General features: G+C 37.3%; 1 protein-coding gene across 3 annotated transcripts in view; it reads right to left on the bottom strand.

Moving 5' to 3' along the window:
- Positions 1–14,304, bottom strand: part of LOC127809843 (uncharacterized) — a 161,663-nt gene that overhangs the window by 58,620 nt on the left and 88,739 nt on the right. For all 3 annotated transcript variants that reach the window (XM_052348977.1, XM_052348978.1, XM_052348979.1), the window contains one exon: positions 4,032–4,247. In XM_052348977.1, coding sequence (XP_052204937.1) covers positions 4,032–4,247 — 216 coding nt within the window. The remainder of the gene's footprint in view (positions 1–4,031; positions 4,248–14,304) is intronic.

Below are 14,304 nucleotides of genomic sequence, written 5' to 3'. Positions count from 1 at the left end.
TTCGTGTAAAGTAACATTCATGAAAACAAAGAGTTTGCAAGAGGATGGATGATAGTATTTATACCCTTTTTGAGTGTTGGAATATCGAAGGAAGACACATTTGAGAGCTCGAGGATCAAGTTTATCACGGTTATGTTGATGAATATGAACATCTGCGCACACCCGAAAACTTTAGGTGACAAAGTTGAGCAAAATGGAGACAAACGGATAGTGTTTCATTAAGAGCCAAATAGGGCTCTTGTGTCACAACCCTGGGGTAATATGGTAATTACTTACCTTTTGTAAATCGTTGGGGGGTTAACTGTAATGGTCAGGTGGTTAAAAGACGGGAAGAGGTCAGCTGTAATAGCTAGTGTTATGTTGTTAAGTGGTTAGGAGATTTGTTGTGCGGGCTAGAGGTCTTCTATAATAAGGACCTACGACATCAAGGAAGAATTACCGATTGAATGAATGAATAATCATCCTTTCCTCTCAATTTCTCTCTCCCCCCATTCCCTCCCTCTCTCTCTCTCTCTCTATATATATATATATATATATATATCATTCTTACAATCGGAATTACTGAATTGTCAGCCCTAATTCAAGGGCTTGACAAACTGTATCCGAGCCAATCGGTTAAGCTGTGGGGAGCTTGCGACAACACAGTGGGAAGGGTGTCGAAAGAAGTAGGTAACTGTTGTTCCAGTGCAAAAAGAGGATGACCAACAATCGTGGGGCCCATTACAATTGACTAGTAAGAATCCACGATTGAGGGTACACGATTGAAGCAGCTGGAGATTAGGTTGGAGGCCATGGAATTCGGTATGACTGACACCCAAGATACCATGTGCTAAATAGGATTTGGCAGAATGGAAGGAAGTCATGCAGGTTACAATGGAGAAGCAACAATAAGCTATGAAGAAGGAACAAGAAGCTATGGAGAAGCAACGAGAAGCTACTAAAAGGTGTCAAGAAACAGTGGCACAACCGGGTCAAAAGATTGATAGTATGTTAACCCTATTATCTTCCCTGCCCCTATTCTGGTTGTCACTAGAATTCCAACCAAGACAAACATCTGATCCGATTTTGCTGCCTCAAGGCAATCGGTCGGGGACGCAAGGAATTCTAGAAGAGGTGGAGTAGCCTACAATCCAAGAAACACAGGTGAGGAATCCGTAGCCAACGACTCACAACCATGGCGCTATGCCAAGATTGGAAATTCCAGCATTTGAAGGGAAAAAGTTGCGATGGTGGATAAGGAGATGCAAGCAGTTTTTTCAGTTCTACCAGATTACAGAAGATCAACCTAGCACAACCTATTTGGACGATGCAGCAGACTCTTGGTATCAAGGGTAGGTTTAAGATGAAGGTGTGCAAGGAAGTGGGGCAGATTTTGCGGAGGGGTTATGTTAGCATTTCGAGGAGAAAAGCATGGAGGAATTCCAAGCAAGAAGGGACTGTAGTGGAATACCAAGCCCGATTTGAGGAATTGAGGTCCATGGTGTGCACTATGCAGCTAGGGCTTACTGAACAATACTTGGTACCAGCTTCATCAGCGGCTTGAAGGAGGAATTGCAGCCCATGGTTAAGATGATGACACCCACGACAGTGAGGCAGGCTGCAGAAAGGGTCAGGCAACAAGAAATGACCTTAGAAGCCATTTTTAAGAAGCATAATGTTCCCTACAAGCCAAGTTTATTGGTCGGGCAGTACGGGCGATGGTAGCTCTAGGCTTTTGCTTGCAGGGCCTAATCAAGAGGTAGCCAAAGCACCTTCCTACAATAATGGCACTAAGGGTAATCTGATAGAGCAAAGGAGACAACTAGGGCTATGCTTTAAGTGTGGAGACAAATACAACCCCAGCCATCAATGTAAGAAACAATTGATGAATATGGAGGGTTATGATTGTGAATAGGAAGAAGAAGAATAAGATGTTTCCCATGATGAAATAGGTGAGTGCAGGGTGATCATCGGATAGGAATCATAGTTGCATTCTATACAAACTAAAGTGTTTGAAGGAAAGGCTAAAGCAGCAATGGAATAGCCAGAGGCGAATGCTGCTACACTTCTACTACTCAAAGGGGAAAAGCAAAACAATAAGAAGAAGAGAAGGAGGTAGAAGGTATTGAAGGTAGGGATTGGTTGATCCATAACATTCTTGGGGACAAGGATTATTTGAAGGGGTGGGGATTGTCACGACCTTGGGGTAATATTGTAATTACTTACCTCTTGTAAACTGTTGGGGGGTTTACTGTAAGGGCCAGGTGGTTAGAAGGCGGGAAGAGGTCAGTTGTAACAGTTAGTGTTTAGCTGTTAAGTGGTTAGGAGATTTGTTATGTGGGCTATAGGTCTTCTATAATAAGGACCTATGACATCAAGGATTACCTATTGAATGAATGAATAATCATCCTTCCCTCTCGATCTCTCTCTCTCTCTTCCTCTCTTTCTTTCTATCATTCTTATAATCGAAATTACTTAATTGCCAGCCCTAATTCAAGGGCTTGACATCTTGTTATCAAGGAATTAATCAAACAAGTTGTAGTTAGCATGGTTTCTCAATGTTTAGGTACACAGGACTAAAAATAAAAGGGTTCGGGTGACATTTAAGAGGAGACGATTTTTCTTGTCAGGCACGTAGTTTTGTTGGGGGTATCTACACAAGGGGACTCGTGAATAATGCCTTCTTTTAGAAAGAAATGATTTAGACATTTGTTGAAGTAATCCTTGGCATTATCGGATCGAAACCTTTTAATAGACACTTCGAATTAGGTTTTGATGATTTGACAAAAATTTGGAATAATAGTAGAAACCCAGGTGATTCTAGTGCAATCATCAATGAAAGAAACAAACCATCTAGTCCCTTGTGCAATTGCGAACCCTTGAAAGGCCCTACACATCACTATGGATTAAGGAAAAAGGTAAAGTAGACCTTTTATTAACCAAACGAAAAGAAACCCTGTGATGTTTAGTAAGTTCACAAACTTCACAATGAAGAGAGCCAAGAGATACATTATGAAATAAGGCTAGGAACATATTTTGTAATAGTCTAAATAGAGGATGGCCAAACTGAGAGAGGAGGTACTTTGGGATGAGAAAGTCAACTGTTGCCTTTGTCAATGAGGCGTGCTTGCTACCTTAAGATGGTAGAGTCCGTCCTTAACCTTAACAGGTCCAATCAAGAGAAGTCCAATCCTCCTCCTGAAGTCCAGTAATATATAGGATGGATTTAGGTTTTGGAGGTCACTAGTTGGACAGCTAGAAATGGCTCTAAATGGCACACGAGTCTGTGTTAGGTGAAGTTGTACAAGGGTTGCTAGTTGCTAAAATTGAAGACATGTCTTGTCAGTTGGGTCAAACAACAAGAGATAAGCAGGAGTGCTGAGAAGTCTTTTGGCTATGAAGGTCGAGAAAGAACTGAAAAGATGGAAAAAATGATGGCAATGAAGGCCTAGCAACAACACAAATAAAGAAGAGAAATTACACAATAGAATCATAGTAATGAAGGCTCTAATACCACGTAGAAACTGTACTAATTTTCATATATTTATAGTAGGGTCAATCACCTTTTATATACAAGAGAAGAATTACAAAATAGGAAACTATGAATAGGAAGCAAAACAACTGGAATCAAATCTGTACAAGAGTTGAGCCATAATTAAAGGAATAATCCTGCAATCATGGGAAACAAGATGATTAATTGATTGATATGGATTGATTGATTGATATGATTTCCAATAGTTATCTCTTCACAAAGGAAACATAGATTCTTACTTAGCCAATAGAAAGAAAAAAAAACATAGATGCTTAGCCAACATATGTAGTCCAATAGGAGTATGTGTGTTAAGATGACTATGACAACAACCACCTTTAATCCCACTAGGTGGGATCAGCTACATGGACTCTTAACTCGTCAACCATTTCTATCCATAACCATATGCATGTTAAGATGACATAAGCCATAAATAAATGGATATGTATAGATGACATAAATTTGACAATGGAAGGTCGATTAGTTTCCAAATAAGAAATTTGGCAAGGAAAGGTAAACATACTTGTGCTTCAAAAGTGAAACTTTGCATCTGACTAGGATCACTGTCATAGGCTGAAGTATTTGAGCTAGAAGATAGTTCTTGCATGAGATCTGGACTATTGCCATTGCTATTATCAGAGAATTTGTCCAGCAACATGATTTCTACACCATCTTCTTGGGATACTGAAAAGCTGCTATCGTTACTCAAGTATGTATACTTCCTCAAGAGAGACCCACTCTGAAGAATTAAGTCAAAACAATAAAATTTTAAATTGTGTAAGACATCAAGAAACAGATAACTGAAGCACAACCAATGATAAATGTGCCAATAGTTTCAGCCCGTTAGGAGACTTATCATTTTCAGTTCTCATGTTCCTTTTCACTATTTGGACAATCAAAATATACATTCATTTTATTGGTTTTAAAATTTTGTTCTAGTATTTGTTTCTATTTGCTAAATTGTTTTTAAATTCAAACATGAGTGTAGACAAGAAACAATCACAGCTCTGGTGTTCATCGTTGAGTTGTTCTTTATTTCAAACATTCCCTCCTAGCCTCCCTCTCTCTTTGATTTGCCCATAAAAGAAATTGGGAGTCCCAACAGTCTAAGGGTGGGAGAAAATAAAAAAAATAAAAATTGAAAATAAAATATATGGAACCAAATAGCATCTATTCATGTAACTAAATCATTAATCTGTGTTAGTTAAATGACCAAACAAAAATTAAGGGGTTCAAAACAGTACAAATAAATAGTTAATATGCAACCCAAGTGTTTCCATGTGAACAAGAGTCATTTATTTGCAAATTATGGTAAATATTATCTTAATGAGTGAGGACCCATTTTATACTTACAACACTTGTCTAATTCCAATGCGTAGCCAGAAATTTGACAGCATGCACTACATCAAAGAATAATTTCAATACAACACGCTTCCCAATAAGAGAAAAGAGAGCATCAAAATGGACTCTTCAATGCAAAACCTTGTTTACTTGATCATTTCAACAAGAAAATTGTAACCTCGAGTTTTGAAATCTTAAGATTTTTATCAAGAAGTTCTGCCACATGAGAGTTTAGAGTAAAATATGTTGGGGTTCTTCTTGCTTAGCAGGGGCATATTAGATTAACCGTCGTAGTTTGATAATATCAACTATGTGATGGAATAAGACCGTATCAATTATCATCGTTCAGAGCCAAATCATGAAACTTCTCCATATGAAAATGCTTGTGCTAGGAAGGACATCTAACATAAAAATTTTACCACATTGTTCAATGCAAGTCAATTAACATTATAAATATTGCACCACTGACTGGGGACATGCTAATACAATGAGTTGCCTATCTTTCATGGGCACGATGATGGTATAAAACCCCTCATCGCAGCTCAATTAATATGACCCTGATTTAGATTTAGACGAACAACAGACTATGTCTAAATATCCAGATTAAATTCATAGTTTTAAAGGTGGAGGCTGCTCATTAGGAGCTGACTAACAGGACTCAGCTTGTTTAGGAACCGAGAAAGAATTTGTAGGAAGCTCATAAAGAGTAAATAGAAGAGGAGACCAGGTTTATCTATAATTACAGTCCAACAGGCAGCAAACAGTCTCAAACAGGAGGAGTCAAACACCTAAATGAAGGATTTTATAGCCTTTTGGAGTTCTACAACAATTTGGTAGTGTTGCTTAACAGTTGCAACTTAAAACAGTACCCTGTTTTCCATGTTTCCCAAGTCAAGCCATGTAAAGGGCCTAATTTATAACTAGCTCACACTCATATTCCATCCTTAAGTGTGAATAACAAAACAGAACTGACACCCTTATCCATTCTCAGAAACAGGATACTGGAGGCTAAAAGGGGTTGAAGAAAGCAAGTATTGATGCAATAGGATTTCGATTTCCCATGGAAGAGGATATTTGGAAAGGTTTCTAGCAGCTTTCTCAATATTATCCTAACTTAAACCTTGAGGACAAGGTTACCTTCAGAGGGAAAGGCAATGAGAAAAATGCTAGAGGAGCTAGCAAGGGGGAATTCATAACAGAAAGGAGGCAGTAACTGTTTAAGTTTGTTATTGTAGATAAGAATAGCTGTTGAAGTAGTTAAAATACTTAGCTTATTAATTATAATGCTAGTTAGCTTGTTATTAGTACTATTGGATATTTTTTATTTGTCAATTATTTAGTTGTACTATCAGTTAGTTTGTGTCATGGTTGTCAAGGGCTCAAAGTCCACTAGGTAGCAAAAATGCTTGGAGTCAAGGGGCAAGGAGCGAGGCACACATTTAAAAGTCTATAAAAATACTTAACATCATTATTTTCAATATATACCTATAAAGAGGTAAATGCAAACATACAAACTCCTAAATTAAAAATAACCAACATTATTTAACTAAATATGGGGTGTTTTACTGTTTTCTAAAATCACCTTTTATTTTTTTCTGACTATTACTAGTGAGATTTTAGCGAGTCCATCCAAAAAAAAAAAAAATTACAAAGGAGCAAAAGGCGGGCACCTTGTGCCTTAGCATGAGGTGCACCTTAGCACCTAGGCATGCAGTTCATAGAGCAAGGCTCCCAAGGCTAAGCCTTGAGCCTAGGTGATCCTTTGACAGCTATGGTTTGAGGATGGATAGATATTTGACGAATTCCCTCCAAAGCTCTTCTCACGTTCCTAAACATTTTGGGGATAAGCAATTTTAACTACTACCTACCTTATTAATAGGGTTCCCTCTAAACTTCTAAAAATCAAAGTCCCTTGCAGTGTCTTTCTTCCAATTTTCCCAATGTTGGACTTCATACTGCTCTTCCCCTCAAAGTATTTGGTTGTGTGTCTTTTGTTCATATTCCTAAGCACCACAAAGACAAGCTTGATTCTCAGGCCCTTAAGTGCATCTTTTTTGGATATTCTCCTACTCAAATGGGATACAAGTGCTATCATCCCCTCTCTCGAAAGTTCTCTGTGTCCAAGGATGTTACTATTGTTGAAAATCCTTTTTTGAGTCCACTCTTCCTAGTCACCAGGGGGAGACTGTCAGTATTGGTGACTAGGGTGATCTTCCTACTTTAGATTTGGCTCCTTTGATACAACCAAAGACTGAGAAAGTTGCTCAATATGAACCTGGCTCACCTGTTCTACCTCCTCCCAAATCAAGTGAACAGGACATGGCAGAACAAAGAGCACAACCATTGTTATTGCTACCATCCCCTATCAGGTTTAAAGGCTCTCCCTATGTCTTCAAGAGAAGGTCTCAACCTATTCCATACCCTCAAGCAAGGGCCAACATCAGTTTCTAGTCTAGGTATTGAATTGTCTCACTCATCTATTCCTTCTAATCCTACTCCTAATGATTTGGACTCACCTATTGCTATTCGAAGAGGGATTAGAAGTTGCACACAGCATCCAATGGCCAACTATATTTCTTTCCACCAACTCTTACCAAGGCACAAAAGCTTTCTGTCCTCTCTTGATTCCATTGTCATTCCTAAAACAATTGATGAGACATTAAAGGATCAGAATTGGACTCAAGCAATGCAAGAAGAGATGAGAGTTTTGGAAAAGAATCAAACTTGGGAGCTAGTGCCTAGACCAAAGGAAGTTCAACCTATGGGCTACGGGTGGGTGTTTAACTTGAAATACAATGCAGATGGAACATTGGAAAGATATAAGGTCCGATTGATTGCTAAAGGGTACACCTAGACTTGTGGAATTAATTACCTAGAGACCATTGCACCCATGGCCAAGAAGACAACTGTTCGGGTACTTTTATCTGTAGCTACATGTTATGGTTAGCAATTGCAACAACTTGATGTAAAGAATGTTTTCCTACATGGAGATTTAGGGGAAGAGGTTTTTATGGAACCACCACCAGAGTTTGATAAAGAAGCCTCAGGCAGGATGTGCAAACTTAAAAAGGCACTCTATGGGCTTAAACAATCACCAAGAGCATGGTTTTAACGGATTCTCTAAGACTATGAGACAAATGAAATATCAATAAAGTAGGGGAGATCATACTCTCTTTATTAAACACTCAACGAAGGAGAAGTTGACAGCCTTGCTTGTGTATGTAGATGATATCATACACAAGGTGAAAAACATTTTATTTTTTCATCCCCAGTTCTACCTAAGGTTTTCCTACTTAGGTTATTTAATTTGTTCAGTAATAAAATATTGGATAAGTTACTTTTTAAGCACAACTCCAATATGGTGGAGCTCTTTTTGATCAAAGCAAGTTGTGGATATTGTTAGAGATGGAAAAGATTGAAGAACAAACTCACAGAGCAAATCAAGGTCACTATCAAAGTAACTTCAAGAACTTAACCACAACTTTGTTTAAATTATTTAGGTTACTAGGGGTTAATTGAATATTATTATTGTTAAGCTCAAGGATAAGTAAATACGATTTTGATGATGACAAAAATATTTTTATGATATAAATGTATTTCTTTCTCATACAAAAAGTAAATTTAATTTGAATTAAAAGTGGGTACAAAGAGTAAATTTATTTTGAATTAAAGGTGAATTGTCTTTAGACATGTTTCCTTGTTTTGATCATTTATATCTCAAAAGTTTATGTTTGAATTTTTATTTCTTGATAAATGCATTTCTTACTTATGCAAAAAGTATATTTATTTTGAATTAAAAGAGAATTATTTTTAAACATATTTTTTCTTTCTCATAAAAAAAGTAAATTTATTTTGAATTAAAGAGAATTGTTTTTAGACATATTTTCTCTTATTCATGCAAAAAATAAATTTATTTTAAATTAAAGGATAATTGCTTTGAGACATGTTTTCTTATTTTAATCATTTATGTCTCAAAAGCTTATATTTGAATTTTCAAATCTTGAATTAAAGGAAAATTGTTTTTAGACATATTTTCTCTTACTCATGCAAAAAGTAAATTTATTTTGAATTAAAAGAGAATTGCTTTCAGACATGTTTTCTTGTTTTAATCATTTATATCTCAAAAACTTATCTTTGAATTTTCAAATCTTGATTTCTTATGCAAAAAGTAAATTTATTTTGAATAAAAAGTGAGACATGTTTTTTTATTGTTTGAGAAAGCCTAAATATTTTTTGAATTTCAAACTTTATATTAACTCTTTCTTTAATAGCTAGTGTGTTTGGAAGATGTATATATATAGGGTAAGTATGGAGGCTCAAGGTAGAACAAACTAGATAGAACATTCAAACAAGAGTGAGAATGTTCAAAGTGCTAGAAGTGTGCTACCTGGTGGAATTCTCAATCGTTGGTGACTTGTTTGTAATTGTCTCTGGTTGTAAGTTTTGTGAAGTTTAGATCTAGGGCAGAAAAGAATTACGAAGAAGAAAAACTAATCAAAGAGCGAAAAACCTTGAATAGCTGAAGGTAGATCACAAAGATCAAAATTACATACTAAACGAACACTGTTGCTCTCCCCTTATATAGGCGCGAAACACCGCATAACAGCTAGACAAATAGCTGAATAAAACATACCAACTTAAACAAAACAGAAATAACTAACAAGCTACCAACACTAACTATTTAACTCTTCCACACTCCCCTTCAATTTGGACTCCTGTTGCTGAAACATTCTTGTAAGTGTCTCTATAAGGCCCAATTTAGTGCATAGTAAATTAAATCGATCTCTAGGCAGCCCTTTAGTGAAAGCATCCGCAACTTGTTCAGCAATAGGAACATACTTGATCTGCACCTCACCATTTTCTACTTTCTCCCTTACAAAATGATCATCAACACCTATGTGTTTTGTCCTTGAATGATACACAAGATTTTCTGCCATGCTTTTGACAGCTAAATTGTCACACCACACAATAGGAGTAGCTTCACAAGGATATCCCAGCTCTTGCAGTAGATTCTTCAGCCACACAATTTTAGTTACTCCCGAAGCAACAGCTCGATATTCAGCTTCACCCATTGAACGGGCTACAACCAACTACATCTTTGATCCCCATACAACAAGATTCTTACCAAGGTAGACACAAACCCGGTAGTAGACCAACGAGTTACCCTGCAGCCAACATGGTCTACATTTGTGTAGACCATGATGGACAAAGCTTCAGCTAAGGGAGAGAAAACTAGACCCAGACTATCAGTCCCCTTAATATACCTTAACAATCTTTTACAAGCCAACTAATGTTGCATTTTAGGAGCAGCCATGAACTGACTCAATTTATTTACTGTGAAGGCAATATCAGGCCGACTGTAAGTAAGATATTGCAAGGAACCAATTAGAGTACAATACAACGTAGGTTGGGAAAACAGATCTCCATCATCAGTAAGAGAAGTACCAGTAGCTATAGGAGTGCTACAAGGCTTATAGTCCTGCATTGAGGCATTTTCCAACAAATCACGGACATATTTGAATTGATTGAGATAGAGACCAGTGTGATCTCTATAGGCTTCGAAACCAAAAAAGTAATTGACAGTTCCTAAAGTTTTTAGAGCAAAGGAACGATCTAGATTTGCTATGCAATCATGCAAAGCTGCTGAGCTTGAACTAGTGATTAATATATCATCAACATAGACTAACATATAAATCACATAGCTAGTAGTCCGTTTGATGAACAAGGACGCATCCAATACTGACTTAATAAAGCCCCAACACAATAAAGCTGATTTCAGCTTATTATACCAGGCTCTTAGAGCCTGCTTCTATCCATAAAAGAGACTTCCTAAGCTGACAAACATGATTAGGAAACCGAGAATTGACAAAGCCCTTTGGTTGAACCATAAACATTGTTTCATCCAAATCACCATTGAGGAAAGAATTATTCACATCCACCTACTGTATGTCCCAACCATTTTGAATAGCCAATGAAAACAATACACGAATTGTAGGAGCCTTAATTATCGGATTGAAGGTCTCACTATAATCAACACCCGAATTTTGAAGAAAACCCTTTGCCACTAACCGAGCCTTATGCTTTAGAATGGATCCATCGAAGTTATACTTTATCCGAAAAACCCACTTGTTCCCAATTAGATTCATGTCACGAGAAAAGGGAACTAAGTCCCATGTATGATTGTTCTTCAAAGCTTTATACTCAGCCTCCATAGCCTGAGCCCACTTTGAATCTAAAAGAGCCTCACAAACTAAACTAGGCTCACGACAACTCACTAAGGCATGAGGGCTACAGAGGGTGCTGGTTGAGGTCTAATGGGCTTGTTCTTAGGTAAACCAGGTTGGACAGTAGGTAAACCAGATGAATCAGAAGATTGCACTGAATGATTCACTCTCGAATCAGAGGATATAGAATGGGCTGCTCTGGGACAAAATAGAGAAGATGAAGAAGAAATATTAGGATGTAGAAAAACTGTAGGAAGACCTCTTGAATTATGGGAGAACCCTGAAGAATAAGACTTAGTACCAGAAAACAACTGAAGAAAAGGAAACTCAGAAGGATTAAATTCCACATGACGAGACACATAGATTTTGCTCGAGGGATGTAAACATTTATATCCAGCTTGGTGATGACTATAACTAAGAAAGATACACTTAAAAGAGAGAAAGTCAAATTTATGTCTGTTATACGGCCTGAGAAGAAGAAAACAAGAACAACCAAACGGATGTAGCAAACTGTAATTAGGAGTACGATAATACAACAGTTCAAAAGGAACTTGAAACTATATAGAATAGGAAGGAAGCAAATTGATAAGATACACCGAAGTTTGAAATGATTCAACCCAGAATTTTAAGGGCAAACTAGCATGAGATAACATAGTTAGGCCCATTTCAGCAATGTGACGATATTTTCTTTCTACTACACCATTTTGTTGGTGAGTGTGTGGACAAGTAAATCTAGGTCGAATACCATGAGTTTGAAGATAAGGAATGAAAGACTTAAATTCCCCTCCATTATCACTTTGCAAGGCACAAAGTTTGGTTTTATATTGGATTTCAGCAAACTTGTGGAATATCATGAAAACAGACAAGGCATCTGACTTTAATTTGAGAGGATAAAACCATGTATAACGGGTAAAAACATCCACAAAGATAACATAGTACCGAAAGCCCTCTGTGGACAAAACAGGAGCTGGTCCCCAAAGATCAGCATAAACCAATTCAAGAGGTGTTGTAGCAGTAATGTCATGTCTAGAAAATGGAAGTTGACTAAGTTTTCCAACTTTACAAGCATCACAAAATGACAAGTCATTGAGAGAACAGGACAAGCCAAATTTATTCAACACCAACCGTAACACATTTATAGATGGATGACCCAAACGAACCTGCCACTGTTTACAAACATTTGTGTTAGGTGTGGTGTGAGCTACATGAACAGACTCAGACATCTCATGATCAAATGAGTACTGGCTGTTACATTTATTTTTGCTATTACAAGAATGAAAACGAGACACTGAAGGAGTTGAAAAACACTCTAGAGAATAAGCCGACTTGCTGTCACCAGTAGACTTAGAAGCTGGTTCTAGCCTATAAAGCCCATCCTTAAGGCGTCCGAATGTTTTGTCCTTAATAAAACAAACATTAGAGTGAAACTCGACAATAACATTGTGTTCTCGTGTAAGCTGAGACACACTGACTAAATTTTTGGTCATACTAGGAACATGAAGGATATTTGGCACATACAAAAAAGAATTTGATTGAGGTAAGGTAGTTTCTTACCATTACCGATACTAACTTTATCTACACCATGATAAGGTGTATGTAAGGACAGGTTATTCAAGTTTGAAGTAATGTGATTCGCGGCTCCAGAATCCACGAACCAGGACTGATCTGGAAGATTAGGTGATGAAACAAATTTGTCAGAAGAATACAAATTTGGTTTTGAAAAATTACCACAGTGAGAACTCTGATACGAGTCATAGTCAGTCATGTAGGCTTCGTTAGATTCATTTAGGGAGGCCATATAAGCTTGAGTATCCAATTGAGAATTAGGATAACCACTGTGACCTCCTTGTGATCTGCCATTAGGCGTCCTTTGAAAACTTCTATCAAATCGATAATAACATTGATCTACAAAGTGGCCAGGCTTGCCACAAAGTTGACAGTAAACTCGTCTATTAGAATTTCTACCACGGCATCTACCTTCTCTGAATCCATTACGATTTCCTCATTGAACGAATCCTCCTATAGCAAAACTTGAGTCTCCATTATTCTGAGTAGACGAAGACGATGCTACGTTTGCTTGTAAAGGTGAAGTGACTTGATCAAGGCTTAGAGTAGTCAGTGACTGAGTCTTAGTAGACAGACGTTGTTCACGCATTAAAAGTAGATACTGAACTTTCTCCGAATCGATTTCATCCATCTGATAAGTGACAAGACTTACAACCGTATCATAATCCTGATCTTAACCATTTAGAATTGCCAATAACAACTCATTATCACTTAAAGGTTCTCTTATAGCTGCAAGCGAGTGGCCTATAGTCTTAATCTTCAGAATGTAATCGTTCATAGACATTCCATCCTTTTTAATAGATCTTAACTGCTGCTTGAGTTGAAACGATTTAGCTAATGTCTGCCTTGCATATAAATTCTCTAACAGAATCCATACCTCAGCTGACGATTCCAAGTGAATCACCTGAGCGAGCACTTCTTCATTGATTGTAGAGAATAACCAACCGAGAAGCATTTGATCCGAACGAATCCAGCTCAAGTATTCTAAATTCACTATCGAATCACCATTAGGACCAGGCACACACTTAGGAGGAGACATCTTGTTCAAAAACGGAACAAGATCAAAGGGACAAATTGTGGCAAGAATTTGCGCCTTCCAAAAAATATAGTTCCTCATGTCTAACTTCAGAGGAATATAGCTAAAAGCCTTCGCAATAGCTGAGAAATCTGATTGCAAGGAAATAGAATTATTTGAAGAGGATTTACAAGGAGGAGAAGAGGAGGTGGAACTGACAATTCGATCGGAGGCCATTGGAACAGATCAGAAAAGCTCTGATACCATGTGAAGTTTAGATCTAGGGCATAAAAGAATTACGAAGAAGAAAAACTAATCAAAGAACGAAAAACCTTGAATAGCTGAAGGCAGATCACAAAGATCAAAATTACGTACTAAACGAACACTGTTGCTCTCCTTATATAGACGCGCAACACTACATAATAGCTAGACAAATAGCTGAATAAAACATGCCAACTTAAACAAAACAAAAATAACAAACAAGCTGCCAACACTAACTATTTAACTCTTCCCCAAGTTTGTTATTTTTACTCACTTGTTGTGTGAGGAGATTGTATTTGCTAGTAGAGTACTAGTGGTTCTTGTTTAGGCAAGGGATTGTACGTAGGTTTTAACTCCAATTAAAAGCTAGTGTTGATTCTCTCTAGTGG

Source organism: Diospyros lotus, chromosome 9, assembly GCF_014633365.1.
Source record: "Diospyros lotus cultivar Yz01 chromosome 9, ASM1463336v1, whole genome shotgun sequence".
Taxonomy (NCBI): domain Eukaryota; kingdom Viridiplantae; phylum Streptophyta; class Magnoliopsida; order Ericales; family Ebenaceae; genus Diospyros; species Diospyros lotus.
Note: the sequence above shows the minus strand (reverse complement) of the source record. Positions and strands in the feature narration are given on the sequence as shown.